The sequence below is a fragment of the Tiliqua scincoides genome, chromosome 4, assembly GCF_035046505.1.
Source record: "Tiliqua scincoides isolate rTilSci1 chromosome 4, rTilSci1.hap2, whole genome shotgun sequence".
NCBI classification, from domain to species: domain Eukaryota; kingdom Metazoa; phylum Chordata; class Lepidosauria; order Squamata; family Scincidae; genus Tiliqua; species Tiliqua scincoides.
In genome coordinates, this window is record NC_089824.1 from 180180365 (window position 1) to 180195203 (window position 14839).

The following is a 14839-nucleotide window of genomic DNA, read 5'->3' on the forward strand; positions in this document are numbered from 1 at the left end:
GTTAGAGAAAATTGGTTTTTGGGTGCCATTATAAATGGCTGGGGTGGACTGGAGATTAGTTTTGGAAGGGGCAAGTCTAGCATGGTACAACACAGGAGAGAGATATTTTAAATTCTCTATTACACATGTGTCTCTAATGCAGGATTGCATAGCTTTGCTGCCTGCTTACTTTCAAGACTTTGTTTTCAATTGTAGAAGGGGAATCAAATACAGGAATGAGAAATGTGGGATAAAAGAAAAGTACCTGGGTGAAAGTGGAATATAAGCAAATACATATGAGGCATAATTCAAAAGGTGTGTAAGTTTTTGCTTTTTAAAAGAAAATCATAATCTCTTTATATGGCCATGAGCCATAAACATGGCACATACATCTAACTCCAGGTGGGGAAGTATATCTGGATGGGGCATTACAAGAGAAAGAGAGTTGGGGGTTGGCTGGTCCATTGGCAAACCAAGCACTTCTTATGTTTTCCTAAATCATAGCAGGATCTCCTGGTTGTGATGTTACCCCATACAGTCTTGTGAGAGCAGAAGGGCAAGTTTGTATCAGAGCCCTTTGCACAAATGCTTACAGAACCTATTATATAGTACATCCATAATTCTTCCAGATTGGGAGCTATGCTGCAGAAACAATAGCAAGCAAAAATACTGAGACATGAAACTTCACACTAGCTCATAGTACACTGCAAATGAAGATTTGGATCCAGTTACTTAAAGATCTAGTCATCTATGCTAGATGTGCTCCAACTAATAATAAATGTTTCATTCCATTGAATGTTTTATACCTATTTATCTATCCTCTGCCATTACCTAAGCCAAGTTCTAAGACAGTGTTTCTTAAACTGTGATCCACAGATCCTTAGTGGTCCATGAAGCCACAATAAAAACAGACAGGAAATAAAATCCTCCTCCAGACAAGGTAATTAAAATGCAATGAAGCTTGCACAAATCTAATAGTACCTACCTGCTAAAGCAATAGCAATAATTATTCTTTCCCTTCACCCCAAGAATCTAGTAGATTTGCATTGGAGTGCAGAAGGAAGTGAATTTTAATTGAGGTCTTCCAAGGCCATACAGTAAAAACTGTGATGGTCTGCAAAGAATAAGCACAAGATAATAAAGTTTAACAATCAGTGTCCTCGAAGATACCAATACCACATTGGCCAAAGTAACTACAATTCTCAGAACAACATTAACAGCACAATCCTAACTGAGACTAATGCCAGCACAGTCACTGCACTTGGATCCCCATGTTGCATAAAAGTGATAGCATAAGTAGGTTTCTAGGAACAGCAGTGTGTGCCAAAGGAGGGGAAAAAAGACTTGTGGAGAGGGAGAATCTGAACCCAGATAGATGTTGCACTTCACCTGCTGACTTTTAGGTGTAGATTGAATTTGTACCATGTCAACAATAAGCTACAACAATAATAATTATCATGTACAAAAGCACTTGGCAAAACAGCTATCTTCTCCGCAAATCTGAATGGGACACAAGATGCTGGACTAGTTGCCCTTGGTTTGATACAGCAGGGCTCTTCTTATTTTTTGGGATGGACAGGTAATAACAGCTATGGGGGCGGGGGAAGGGGGTTGTTGGGTAAACCAGAAGGTATTGGCTTTGGTATAAATAGATCCTTCATGTTCAGAGGCAGTGTCCCTCTGAATACCAATAGTAATGTTGCAAATAGCAAAAGAGGGCTATTGCTGTGATGCAAAAGCTCATGACTCAGAAGATATACTTGAAGTCATAATCTCTTGCAGAAAGTTAATGTCTAAATGATTTTCCTGCTTTTGCCAGTCTCTTAATTCTAGAAACGCAGAGCCCAATCCACACCCGTGTGCACCAGCTTACTGCCGGCACACACTGTTGCGAATGTGCCTTAAAGCATGTTTGTGAGCCTTACCACGGGCCCAGTGCCAGAGCTAGCCCAGCATGAGTCTGTGCTGGGCCCACGGTCTGCCACCCAGTGCTCTGTATGAATGCCAGGTGGCAGAGAGGTGGAGCAGGGGGGTGAGAGGGTAGGAGGTGTTCCGGGATGGGCGGAGAGTGAGGGAGGGTTTGACAGGGGAGGGGGAAAAGCAGGAGGGGAGGGGACTGGCAGAGCTCAGCTCCACCAGATCCAGAGCCCACTGTCGGGCTGCACAGTCCAACATAGGACTCCTTGATTCTGCACTGGCTGAAGAGACCCCGCAAAATCGAGTAGTCCCATTGCGGGGTTACTTTCCTTACCAGGGGGAAGGGTATGAATATCCCCTCCTTCCGAGGAGCTGCCGGTGGCTACCCAGCACACTTAGGATGCTGCAGCAGCCATTTTGGCACGGTGGCAGCCCCACGCACTGGGCAGCTCAAGATTGGGCTGTCTGGGCCCAGTCCTATCCAACTTGTCAGTGCAGATGCAGCCACAATGCAGATCCAAAGCAAGGCAACAACTATTTCCTTACCTTGAAGAGGTCTCCATGACTGTCCCCAAATGAGGATGCAGCACACACCCTTTTAGCATGGCTGCATCAGTGCTGGAAAGTTGGATAGGATTGGGCCCTCACTTTTTCCTCCTTTGCAGCCTTGCTCCCAGTTATATCTAGTTGTTTGAAATGGTGTGTTTAGAATTATCTCTGACCAACACACAGAGCAGTGGTGTCAATTGGTGGGTGCGGGTCGCAATGGGTTACACGCACAGGGAGGGCGACACACACTGGGGGTGTGACATGATAAAATCGCGGTGGTTAGGAGTAATACCATCATGTTATATACCGTTGGATGCCTAATTTCCAGCAGAATGCAATGCAAAAAACTAGAGTGAAATATCTCCTTTCTATCAAAAGTTATGGCCAAAAATCCAGAAAACCAAAAATGCATGGAAAGAGAAACTGAGCGTATCACAGGTTTACTCGCAAGTAGGCGAACTTGCCTTAGTCCGTCAGAAAGGGCAGGCTGAGAAGAATCCAACAACACCAGAATGGTCCTGATCCAATGAATGCAGCCCCAAAAACACCTGAGAAGGAAGTCCCTCCCTCCAAGCAGATGAACGTATTGAGCCCTATGGAAAGCAAAACGAAGCCTCACGGTCGCGTTTACACACAAGTAAGCAAACATGCCTTGGCTGGTGGTCAGCCAGGCAAAGGGGAATGTGAAGCCACCAGAATGGTCCTGATCTGATGGAACTGGAGCTCAACAAATGCTCCAGAAGGCAGCCTCCCCACCATCACTAAAAAGGATCAAAACAGGCTTCAGCCGATAAGGTGAACTTTTTTGAGACTTGCAAACCCAGGTGGATCCTGACAGTGATCTGGTTTAAACAGAAGTTCTTAAATTGAATAGGGCACTGGGTAGGGCTGAAAACCTTACTGATTTTTTTTTTTTTTGGGGGGGGGGGTTATTGCAGGCAGGATACACAGGAAATTAACTTGGTGGAATAGGGCTGGCTTCTGCTTATTTAATTATTTGTTCTACTTTAATTATTTATACTTATTTATTTTAATTTGCCTGGTGATGTCACTTCCACCATGACATCATTTCTGGTGGGTCTTGGACAGATTGTCATTCTAAAAAGTGGGTCCCGGTGCAAAAAGTGGGTCCCAGAACTGCTTCAATAAGGTGTTACTAAGTTGACACCCGGGGGCTGTGACACCACTTTTGACCAAAATTACTAAAATCACAGTTTGGAGGAATAATACCAGCATGTTGTATATCAATCAATGCATAATTTCATGCAGAATGTGTTCTATCTTTGTTCTATCAAAAGGTACAGCCAAAAAAACCAGTGGGGGCGATGGTACATCACCACGCCCACCACCTGGGGTGTTGCCTTGTCCACTGCATGGGGGGATGATGCGCTGGCATCCCGCACTGGATGACGTGAACCCTAGTGACGCCACTGATACAGAGAAAACTAAATGTTTTCACACAATTCATGGGGGAAGATCTTGCTCCAAAATCAGCATTATATGACTTTAAATCTTCTTTGACTTTCCCAAAACTTCTCTTTCCTACATTTCAAAAGAACAACAGGACTCTGAAGACTCATCATCAACATCCAGGTAAGCTGCTATGTGACTTGGTGACAGGGCACCAGGTGTGAGTTCTAATTAATGACAGTTGCAGCTAGCATTCCTATGAAGCTTTTCTGATTTTTATTGTAAATGTCAATTCCCACATTCCGACACACACCATTTAAAAAAATCCCTTCATAGTAATTTAAATTTACAGATAAGTAACATGATTAATATTGCATGACTCTGTTTGCAGCAGTTCTTAAAATAGAAGGAACAACAAAAGAAAGGCTTGTTTCAAATTTAAAGACATGCATTTAGATATGAGATGCCAATTGATGCAATTCTATCTCAAGCCTCATTGAAACAAATGCAGGTAGTGTTTGAAAGCATTGGTCTGTGATGGCAGAAAACAACCGTCACCTTGAATGACTAAACTTCAGCCCTTACAGTGATTAAAACTGCAATTGTCTTGTCTCATAATTGCCTGCAATTATGAAACTTAAAATAGACAAAAAAACTGGAGAGGAAATGCTTAAAATGATCATAATCACTTTGTGTTGAAATTACAGGGGAGATAAATTCCTCCCATGCTCACCTGGGTTTCACCACTTTCTTCACTTTGATCAGGCCAGTCTTTAAATAGTTTTCACTATTTAAAGCTTATCTGTCTTTCAGTCTTTTGGTAATCTTAGCTCAGCCTCAGCAATCTGCCTAGAGTTAAATGAATTCAAGTGTGCAAATTCATATGCAATGGTGGGTTTGGTGATAGGATAGTTCCCCCTGTGGGAAAAGTGGCAATCCTTGATACACCTTGATTTGTATGCCTGGCTTCATGCAGCACAACAATGTGATCTCCTCCAACTGTACTGGAATAAATTTTAACTCCTAACTTCTGTATTGGGTAATGAGCAAAAAACCCCATCGTTTTTCTCATGTCCTTCCTTTCAAAACTTCTTGGAATGACTCCCACCTATAGTAAATACTAATTGCCTTGCCCTGTGAAAAATTCTTTGGGTTGGCCTGAGGGAATCTCTCTCTTTTATAAACCTTGGCAATTCATATGAAGTTTTTTTTTTTGTAATACTAATAAAAGTATCATTGAACTGAACTATGTATATAGCCTTTCTCCAGCTCTTCTTCAACTGCAGTTAAAAAACACAAACCAGAAAAAAAACACCTTCCTCCACCCCTTTCATTCAAATAACCTTCAAAAGTCAATTCCCCACTTCTGCCATACAGAGTTCACCTGCCTCCCCTAGGCTTGGAGTATGAAGGCCTATCATTTAAACAGGCAGGAGCCCAGACTTCCCTTTGCTTCCACTGCCTTGCCCTTCTTGCTGCAACGTGAGGAGAATCATTAGGGTATGGCATTAATCTTTTCCCACCTCCCACCACAAGACAAGCATGAGTGCAGCTCTGTTCATAATATTCTGCATAAGGGTCTCTAAGCTACATCAAACCAGTGTAAAAATGTCACATAAGCCATGAAAAATTGTTCAGGTGCTCCATTGTTCACTTACTGTCTCTCTTGTTCAAAAATTATTTCCACAGGTGAAACCAGGAGTGGAAGCTACCTACAATGTCATAAGAAAGCATCAGCCAGAAGAATCTGGGAGCAGCAGGGAGTCCAGTTTATGTCACAGCATCTTTGTGATACTTTGGGAATAAAAAAGTGCTACTAGGCAATGTGTAGTCATGTTAAAATGAAGAGATCTAATTGAGTAAATTTACATGGAAAGGAGAGTCAGGGGTAACACTGTCTAGGTAGGAAAGGGTCCTTTAAACGGCTGATCAAAGAATGCAACTCTGAAATGAACATTCAGTGTACTGAAGCCAATCTATACTTTTGTGAAAATTATAAGTAGCAGTGTTGTTGCTCCAGTAGAATAAAAAGCTAAAAGCCACAGCAGGGAAAAGTTTTTGTGAAGATCAGCTGTTACAAAGTAATGAGGCAGCTCTCAAGCTCACCAGAATTCTCCTTCTGGTTGGAGGAGCCAGGGCCTAAAATGGTCATGAACCACACTTTTGGAAATTTAGAAATTTCAGACTTTTGTCCTTAGTTTACTGAGCCAGAACACACAAATGAATACATGCAAACAGTGTTGGTTTTCAAAATACTTCTGTTAAGTGCAGTAAGGCATAGACCAGCAAGCAATTTAAAGTTCCTGGATAGTATGGTTGAGAAAAAGGCAGCTACATGGGGTTTTGTTACTCGTATGCTTCTTACACCAGCAGTCTCCAAAGTGGTGACAGCTGAGCACCAGCAAAGACTTCCCCAGTGCAGATGCCACTTACCGTTCCTCTGGGGAGCTTCCACAAACCACCTCCATGCATCCCCAGTCTTCGCCACACCCAGGTGCTTTTACCCAGAAATCCAGGCATAAAATCTGCTGGTGCATCAGAACCCAGAAGTGGCTGGCCGGCGCGAAGACTGGGGACTCACCGAAGCACTCTGTGGAGGCTCTCCCATGGAATGGTAAGCACTGTTCATGCGGGGGAGGACTTAGACAGAGTGCCACATCTGACCAGATCTGATGGAGTCTGGAGAGCTCTGCCTTAGACTAGGAAATCTTAGGGTATTTTCAGATGTGGGGCTTAAATGCCTCTTTGAGCCTCACATAAATGTTGTTCCTGGGGGTTAGAATGCAAAAGAACAATCAACATACACTGTAACCAAATCAGGTTTTCAATGTCATTTTACAAACCACTTTAGGCCAAAATATATTTAAGCATCAATATATCAAAACATCCCTACAGACATTTGTCTTTACTTACACATGCAGTGGTATGAATTTGCAGTGAATTGACAGCTTGATCCTAACTATGCTTACTCAGAAGGAAGTCCAACAGACAGCAGTGGGGTTTGCTTACAAGTATGAGCTTTAGGATTATGACATAATAAATCTGCTTTCAGTGTGTAGGGCTGGTAGCAATCCCTGGACATTTACAACATTCTGCTATGACATTCTCTTTAACCCCTCAGCTGTTGGTTAATCACTATGAGCTGAAGTCCAGGTGCAACATGACCGATTGTATATGTTCAAGGCTCATTACTGCAGAGGCTGCAGAAACAAGTGAAGGAACAGACAATCTAGTAGCAGCAAAGACCCAGGATTCCAAGCTGTAGTTTCTTTAGAAAGCACACACATAAAAACATGTTAATTGAATTTGGATGTTTGTGAGAAATGCAAGGCTGCTCATGCTGGGAAGAGAGCTAAAAATGGATTCTTGCAAATTTTCTCCCTGCAGATGTGCTGATGGGTCTTCACGAACAATACCGACACAGCATGTTACCCTGTTAGTGCATCTCCATCCTGACCTGAAGAATCACCTGCTGCTATTCCACATATACAGTGGCACCCATGTCAACACTCATCTCTCTGCCTAAAATAATCAATTCAGTCTTGAAAGCATGAATGCCACTAAACCACTGTCAGAGGCCCACGGTCTTTAAAGTGGCACTACAATCCTGTGTGATTTGTAATCTTCCAAACTTTTACAACCAGATGCAGAGAAGACATGTTCCTGTCTTTAGTAGCTGTGCAGCATTGGGGAGTTTGGAAGGTGCAATTTGTTATGTTGTAGTGCTGCAGAAGTGAACAAAGTTGACTCACATTTACTCTTCCACACAATAAAAGGTAATAAAAAGGTCCTGTCCTCTGGCCACCCTAGGTACATATAGTGCCATCACTGCCATCTGGAGTGCTGCAAGTTACAGTGGGGGGTGTTGCTGGCTGTTTAAGGAAGACTGGGCTTGATATCAAGTCTTCAATAATTCCAGAAAGAGGAGGATGAGAGCCAGGATGCTGTAGATGTTTGGGAGTTAGACTTAGACCTGGAAGATCTACGGTATTGAGAACAAAACAGCTAATATTATAATGCCATTGTACAAATCGATGGTAAGGCCACACCTGGAATATTGTGTCCAGTTCTGGTCGCCGCATCTCAAAAAAGGCATAGTGCAAATGGAAAAGGTGCAAAAGAGAGCGACTAAGATGATTACTGGGCTGGGGCACCTTCCTTATGAGGAAAGGCTATAGCGTTTGGGCTTCTTCAGCCTAGAAAAGAGGCGCCTGAGGGGGGACATGATTGAGACATACAAAATTATGCAGGGGATGGACAGAGTGGGTAGAGAGATGCTCTTTACACTCTCTCATAGCACCAGAACCAGGGGACATCCACTCAAATTGAGTGTTGGGAGAGTTAGAACAGACAAAAGAAAATATTTCTTTACTCAGCGTGTGGTTGGTCTGTGGAACTCCTTGCCACAGGATGTGGTGATGGCGTCTGGCCTGGACGCCTTTAAAAGGGAATTGGACAAGTTTCTGGAGGAAAAAACCATTATGGGGTACAAGCCATGATGTGTATGTGCAACCTCCTGATTTTAGAAATGGGTTATGTCAGAATGCCAGATGCAAGGGAGGGCACCAGAATGAGATCTCTTGTTATCTGGTGAGCTCCCTGGGGCATTGGGTGGGCCACTGTGAGATACAGGAAGCTGAACTAGATGGGCCTATGGCCTGATCCAGTGGGGCTGTTCTTATGTTCTTATCCTGTATCAAAACCCCACTCAGCCACAAAGCTTTCTGGGTGACCTTGGACCAGTCACTATCTCTCAGTCCCACCTATCTCACAGGGTGGCTGTATGGACAAAAGGAGGGGAGAAGCTATGTATACCACCCTGAGCTCTTTGGAGGAAGGGCAATATAAAACTGTGAAAAATAAACAAACAATTCTGAAGAGGTGCTGGATTCTACTTTATAGGATGCAAATAAACAAATGTGGCAAAGAACAAATGTCCAAACGTCTTCAATGTAATATACTAGCAAAATACCAATCATGATGGTGGTAGAGCAAACGCAAGAGAGTGGCACCAGGATGCAGGTGTTTTTTGTCTTGTGGGCTGCCTGAGGCATCTGGTGGGCCACTGTGAGATGCAGGAAGCTGGACTAGATGGGCCTTTGGCCTGATCCAGTGGGGCTCTTCTTATGTTCTTATGATAGGCAAGGAGCTCCTGTAAGGAGATTCTGAATCTTGTAGATCACACACCTACAGTATCCCTCCAGTGTCTGGGGTGAGTGCAGATTTTGCTCTCACTGCAACAGAGAGTGCCTAAAGAGGACTGAATGCCAACCACTATGGGATGAACTATCCCATCAAACAATTAAACAGCAGGGCCTGGGCACAAGGGGAGGGGACAAGGTATTCAGGCCTACATCACATTCGTGACCTGATCATGTGGGGCTGGAGCTGTCAGTGAAGAGTTGTTGGAATCAAATACCAGCACAGAACTTGCATCTCTGTGGTGAATACCAATAATATGGGGGAAAGGAGGGAGGACATGTTTGTCTGAAAATGTATGTTCAGGAACTTGCCTGTTTGCAACTCCCAGACTAATGTTCATCACATGATTTCATGCATTTTTTTCCTCTCTGTATTAGAATGGTCCCTGTGGTAATGGAAGCCTGACTATCTTGTAACAGGCAAAGTGACCTCAAGTACCAGAACCCAACAGTACTGGAAAAGTTGAATTCAAAACAGTAAGTTCTCAGTGGAGAACCAGGATTTCTGTTACACAAAGTGCCAATTTTGGGCCATCTATCCCCCTCCTGACTGGGATTTAACTGAAGTTCTCATCAAAGTAATAAAATTTAATCTTTGCTTCCAGCTGCTTTAGAGCCTAAAATGGAATGCTTTTTCTGCTTTCCTCTATTTTCAAACCTTTTGAGATCATCCTGTATGGTTTCTTGCTCACTGTTTAAAACAGCCTGTAGTCCAAACATTTCATTTTCTTACTAAGAAAGAGAAATCATATAAATCATTTTGTGTGCATGGTATCTACTGTAACACAGCTAAGCTAGACAAATAGGCTGCCAGACAAAGGATGTAGTTAGAAACATGTCCCTTAACTCTGAGCAGTAGCAGGTACCAGTTGTGAACAGGTTAACAGAAATAGAAACACGTACAACACATCTCCAATGAATTGAAACACAGTTCTTAATGGAATTACACTTCAGGTATGTTTCATTATTTAGTAATTCTCTCCAGTTCACAATTAGCAGAATTAGCAACTCTGATGAATATTTAGGCCCTCTCACCCCATAACAGATGAGTTGGAGGCATCCCTATTGGATCTCCACTGAAAACCTTCAGATGCAGCTCAATTTCTCTCTATGCATTTTGTGTAAGCTAGAAGGAAGGCACCCTTGTAAACATGATTATTCAGACTGAATTTCAAAAAACGGCATTATATGTGAGAAAAGTCACTCACACCTGTGTTCAACCCAGTACTCTGATTTGACAAAGATATAGGCAGCCATGGAGCTCTATTAAGGAAAAGGGGGGGGGGACCCAAACAGCAGCAGTACAATAGCTTTTATTAGGGCCAACTCAAGGTCACAAAGGTGCAAGCTAAGTTGAGTTTCACAGAATCCTCCTCCAACTGGACGTTATAATGAATAATGACAAAAATGGAGTAGAAGAAAAAGATAAAAGGCATGGCAACCGCTATCTGCAATATCACATCAATCAACTGGGACCTGAAAATACATATTCTAGAACAGTGGTTCTCAAACTGGTGGGTCATGACCTGCCAGGGAAACCAGAAGCAGGGCATTCCTCCTTAAGGTGAATAGCCCTGCTGTGATGGCAATGATGGTGTCACAGTGATTGCAGCACTGCCATGACCAAGGGCCTTCTTTACATACCTGGGGGGGTAGCACTGGCTTTCAGCAGGGTGTGGGGGGTTTTCAGCCCCCTCTGCAAGCCTCCTTGCTGCAAAGATCTTACTGTCGCTTACATAGTGCTATGCAGTGCCTGTAATACATACCATGCTGCCCCTTCTGGCTATGCTACTGACTGGGGTGATTTTCATAGTAGCGCTTGGGGTGCAATCACCCCAACTGCCACTGTGAGTACCCAGGTAGCAAGTACTCCCATCACGTGATGAGAACACCTGCTGCCTGGGTGTTCACAGCAGTAGCTGTGATTTCACAGCTGATGATTTCACTCCAGCTGCCACCACTCACCACTCACAGGGATGATTTCACTCCAGCTGCCACCATGAATGAGTACATGCTCCCCCCATCATTTTCCCAGAAGTGACATTATGTGACATTATGTCATTATGTTGCATGACATCATTGCTTGCTGTCTGAAGTGCCACAGCCCCCAGGTACACCACTGATTTGACCAAGCTATTATAACTGCAATACATGTCTTTCATAAAGCTAGAACAAGTTCTGCATACTGGGTTAGGTTGTACTGTTAAATGGTTTGGTCCTGATTTATCTCAGTGAATGTTTCCTTCTTTATAACTTGCCATGACATTTAAGATCTTTGATGAAGTCCTGTTCAGTTTCCATCTTATTAGGAGATTAGATCAGCCTCCACCAAGTTCTAAAGGCAGCTCCAGCACTGTGGAAGAGAGTGCACACTACCAGCTGTTCTTCCAAAATCACTTTTTCAGAAAGGCTTTGGGAGCTGACCATGGTTATACTTATGTCTTATTTGTTGCATTGGTGCTGTTCTATAAGTTTTATTTCATTTATTGCTGCTGCTCAGTTTACAATTTTAAAAACAAAATCAACAAAAGAATCATAAAACAAAACACCAGCAAATGGCTGTGAATTCTTTATGAATGTCAGTATAAAAATATTACAAACAAACACAACCTAGCCTACCTCACAAGGATGTCTGCCAATCACAGTCACATTTTCAGCTGCCAAAAGGCTGATATTGTGTGTGTTCCCAGTCAGTGAACAAATAATGCACATTATTCTCACAATCATGGAAACTGCAGCATAATCTTTTTGCTTCTAGATTTTTTAGATTCCCCTTATAGATTCATACATGAAACAATGATAATATTATTAACAATATTAAACACCACTATTTGATGCTCACAGGTATACAAGAGGACTTTAATACAATTTCTCAGTGTAGTGGGCTCATCACAAGTTTGGCTATTGGAAGACCCAATAGGAACTGTTTTGCTGTTGGTAAAGGTTGATTATTCTTTACCAGACTGCTTGGATAGGAAGGTGTCTGGATTTAAAATTTGTCTGAATTTCAGAATAATTCCTCTTGCTTCTTCACTGTTACCCATATGGGCGTCTGCTGGCCTCTAACATTTTTCAACATCTGTACAGGTACACACCACAGAGCAGAGTATACAACTTACAGCATGTACATCAGAATGAGCACAAGACCTTCTACTGTTCACACTACAGAAAACAAGTCTTGGACATAAATATCCAGGTTTTGGAATAGTCCAAATTTTGGATGTTTGGATAAGGGGAAATTTACCAGAACTTCAAAAACATTAGTCTTTCTTTGATAAGTATATGCCAATTTACGCTTGGAAAAATTCAGTCCTAGTCTCTAAAATCCACCTCCAAAGAGTTAAATTCCACAAAGCAAAAATGCAGTACAATCCAGACTCTTTGAGATGATACCCTCATCTAATGGCCATACATGCAGACCTATTATTCAGTATTACAGGGCCATGAAGGATAGCCACTAAAATGCTTAACAGAACCAGTGAACCCAAGAATAAGGCTGAACGGCTGGGACCTTTTGCATTTTCTCATCTCCGACAGGAGAGGACTATGATCCATCTGTTACAGTCCAGGTTCTGGATTATTTACATGGTGTTGGCTCCCTTAAGTAGCAAGACTGCAAAGGCTATAAATTTCCATTATAATCATTTTGGGGTTGCTGGGTACAATCTGGTTCCTTTTTTTCAGGAGGATAGTTTATCACACTCATAAACAGATTTCAGAGCAAGGGCCACGCAGACAGTAAATATCAGAGAATCAAAGAGCTGATGAAGCCTGGGAAGCAGTGACTCAGAATCTAACAATTGAAAATGGTTCAATTGAAATTTGATTTGCAAGAAGTTAATCACTTTTCCCTTTCCTATGCACACAACTGAAATGAGTTTCAACCATCAATATCAAAATCAACAAAACTATCAATATTTCCAAGAGACTAAAGTGTTCACTACAAATCAACTGTTCTATAAGCTTGCATATTCACACTAGGATGGCACATGAATATACAAGCTGAAGTGGTTTGTGGATCACCACATATACCATCATCCCAGATGGTTTTAGAAGGCAACAAGCCCTGACAGGCAAGAGGCAACTGAGAATTTACATGCTCAGAGATCATAAGGGAATAGATGGAATAGTTAACAGATAGTTATCAGGAAAAAATGCAGATAAATTGCACCTGTTCTTAAGGACTGGGGAAAAAGAGAGAGACAAGACAACAGTGATATCATGCTAAGAACTGAAAGTGAGTACATCTAGACATTTCAGAAGGCAACTCCTATTCATTCTTTAATAGTAAACTTGGGAGTAGATCAGATGATTATATAAATGGGTTGCCAAACTAATGAATGGCACAAGGAACTGTACAGTCTTCAAACGCTTATTTGTGAGCTAAAAAAAATAAAATGACCAAATATTTTCAATTTAAAAATGGTCCCTTCCTACTTTATATATTAACAACATTTAGAAGTGCCACATGGAATTGGACCTTGGCCACTGCTATCTTTCCTAACATTAAGGAAGGAAAAGGCAGGATTTCTGGATGTTCACATTGCCCAGCACACCTGGAAGAGACATACAGTATAACGTCAGCTGGAAGTGCACTTTATCTCCAATCCTGTATATCATAACCTTACAATTTAATAGCTTTTTAAAAAGAACAAGCACCACTATTCTAAAACACTGAAAAGCAAAAGTAAATAACAAAGGCAATAATATGCAAAGATTGGTTCGGCCAAGCATATGGAGGGGAATGAATGAATGCAGCTTCTGCTTGAGATAGGCATTAACAGCAAACTGAAGTTCAAATCCCCAAACCATATTTCACTCAAAGTGGTTCTGTCCAAGTTCCATTTCTTAAAGGCAATAGTATATTGGCAAGAGAATTTCTGCTCCCCGGTGCACAGATGCTTGTCTCTAGCCAGAAACAGGTAAAAATAAGCTTCCATTGATAGTATCACACCTCAAGCAGATGCTAACCTAAAGAACATTTTAAAATAAACAGAGCTTTCTTACTGCAAAAGAGCCAAGCTTCAAAGACTTTGTACTAGAAGCAGAGCTTACCTGTCTTTCTGACATGACATAGAGGTAATTATGATCTGTGGAGAAGGCCATGTCACGAAGGATAGGACTCCCATCCTTGAAAACTGGCACCATTTCATACTGAATACCACCATGAGGAGGCCCATCTGCTCGAATCTGGAATAAAGACAGATATATTAATGATGGAATCAGAGTTATGAAATAGGAGGGGAAATGCAGGTGGATGTTAACTAAGTGGCCATACATTTGAAGTTAAAGTCAAGGTTAGTTTGATTTCTAGCATGTCAGAAAGGAACTCAAGAGAAGAGTACTTTCAGTTAACATTGTGTTTGGACATTTTCACAAGGTATGAAAGGTGTTTGGACATTTTCACGAATTATACTAAGAATGCCTTTTAACCTTCAATGCAATTCTTTTCACATGGTTGAACTGCATGTAGAATGAGCACATGGAGGCAGAGAGCAGAATTCCTAGTCTTCACTGACTATGTGTACTCAGTGGCGTAGCTAATGATAGTGTAGCCCCGTGCCAAGCTCAAAATGTTGCCCCGGAAGTGATGTCATAACCAGAAGTGACATCATACCCAGACTTTTTAAAAAGTGAAAGTTGGGAGTAACACACAGTAGCCCTTACCCCCAAACTGTAACCCATATGTAAAGGCCACAGTAGTCACAAAAGTAAAGAATCATAGACTGCTCTAAAAGGAACCAAAAGCTGCTTTGCTGTGTTACAGAAAACCTTGGCTTTGC

General features: G+C 42.1%; 1 protein-coding gene across 5 annotated transcripts in view; it reads right to left on the bottom strand.

The window, feature by feature from the left end:
- The window catches only part of PLXNA2 (plexin A2), a 481295-nt gene that overhangs the window by 270020 nt on the left and 196436 nt on the right, over nucleotides 1-14839 (bottom strand). For all 5 annotated transcript variants that reach the window (XR_010794406.1, XM_066626224.1, XM_066626221.1 and 2 more), the window contains exon 4: nucleotides 14112-14246. Coding sequence is in view for 4 of the 5 variants with exons in the window: in XM_066626224.1 (XP_066482321.1) it covers nucleotides 14112-14246 (135 nt within the window). In the remaining variant the exon portion in view is untranslated. The remainder of the gene's footprint in view (nucleotides 1-14111; nucleotides 14247-14839) is intronic.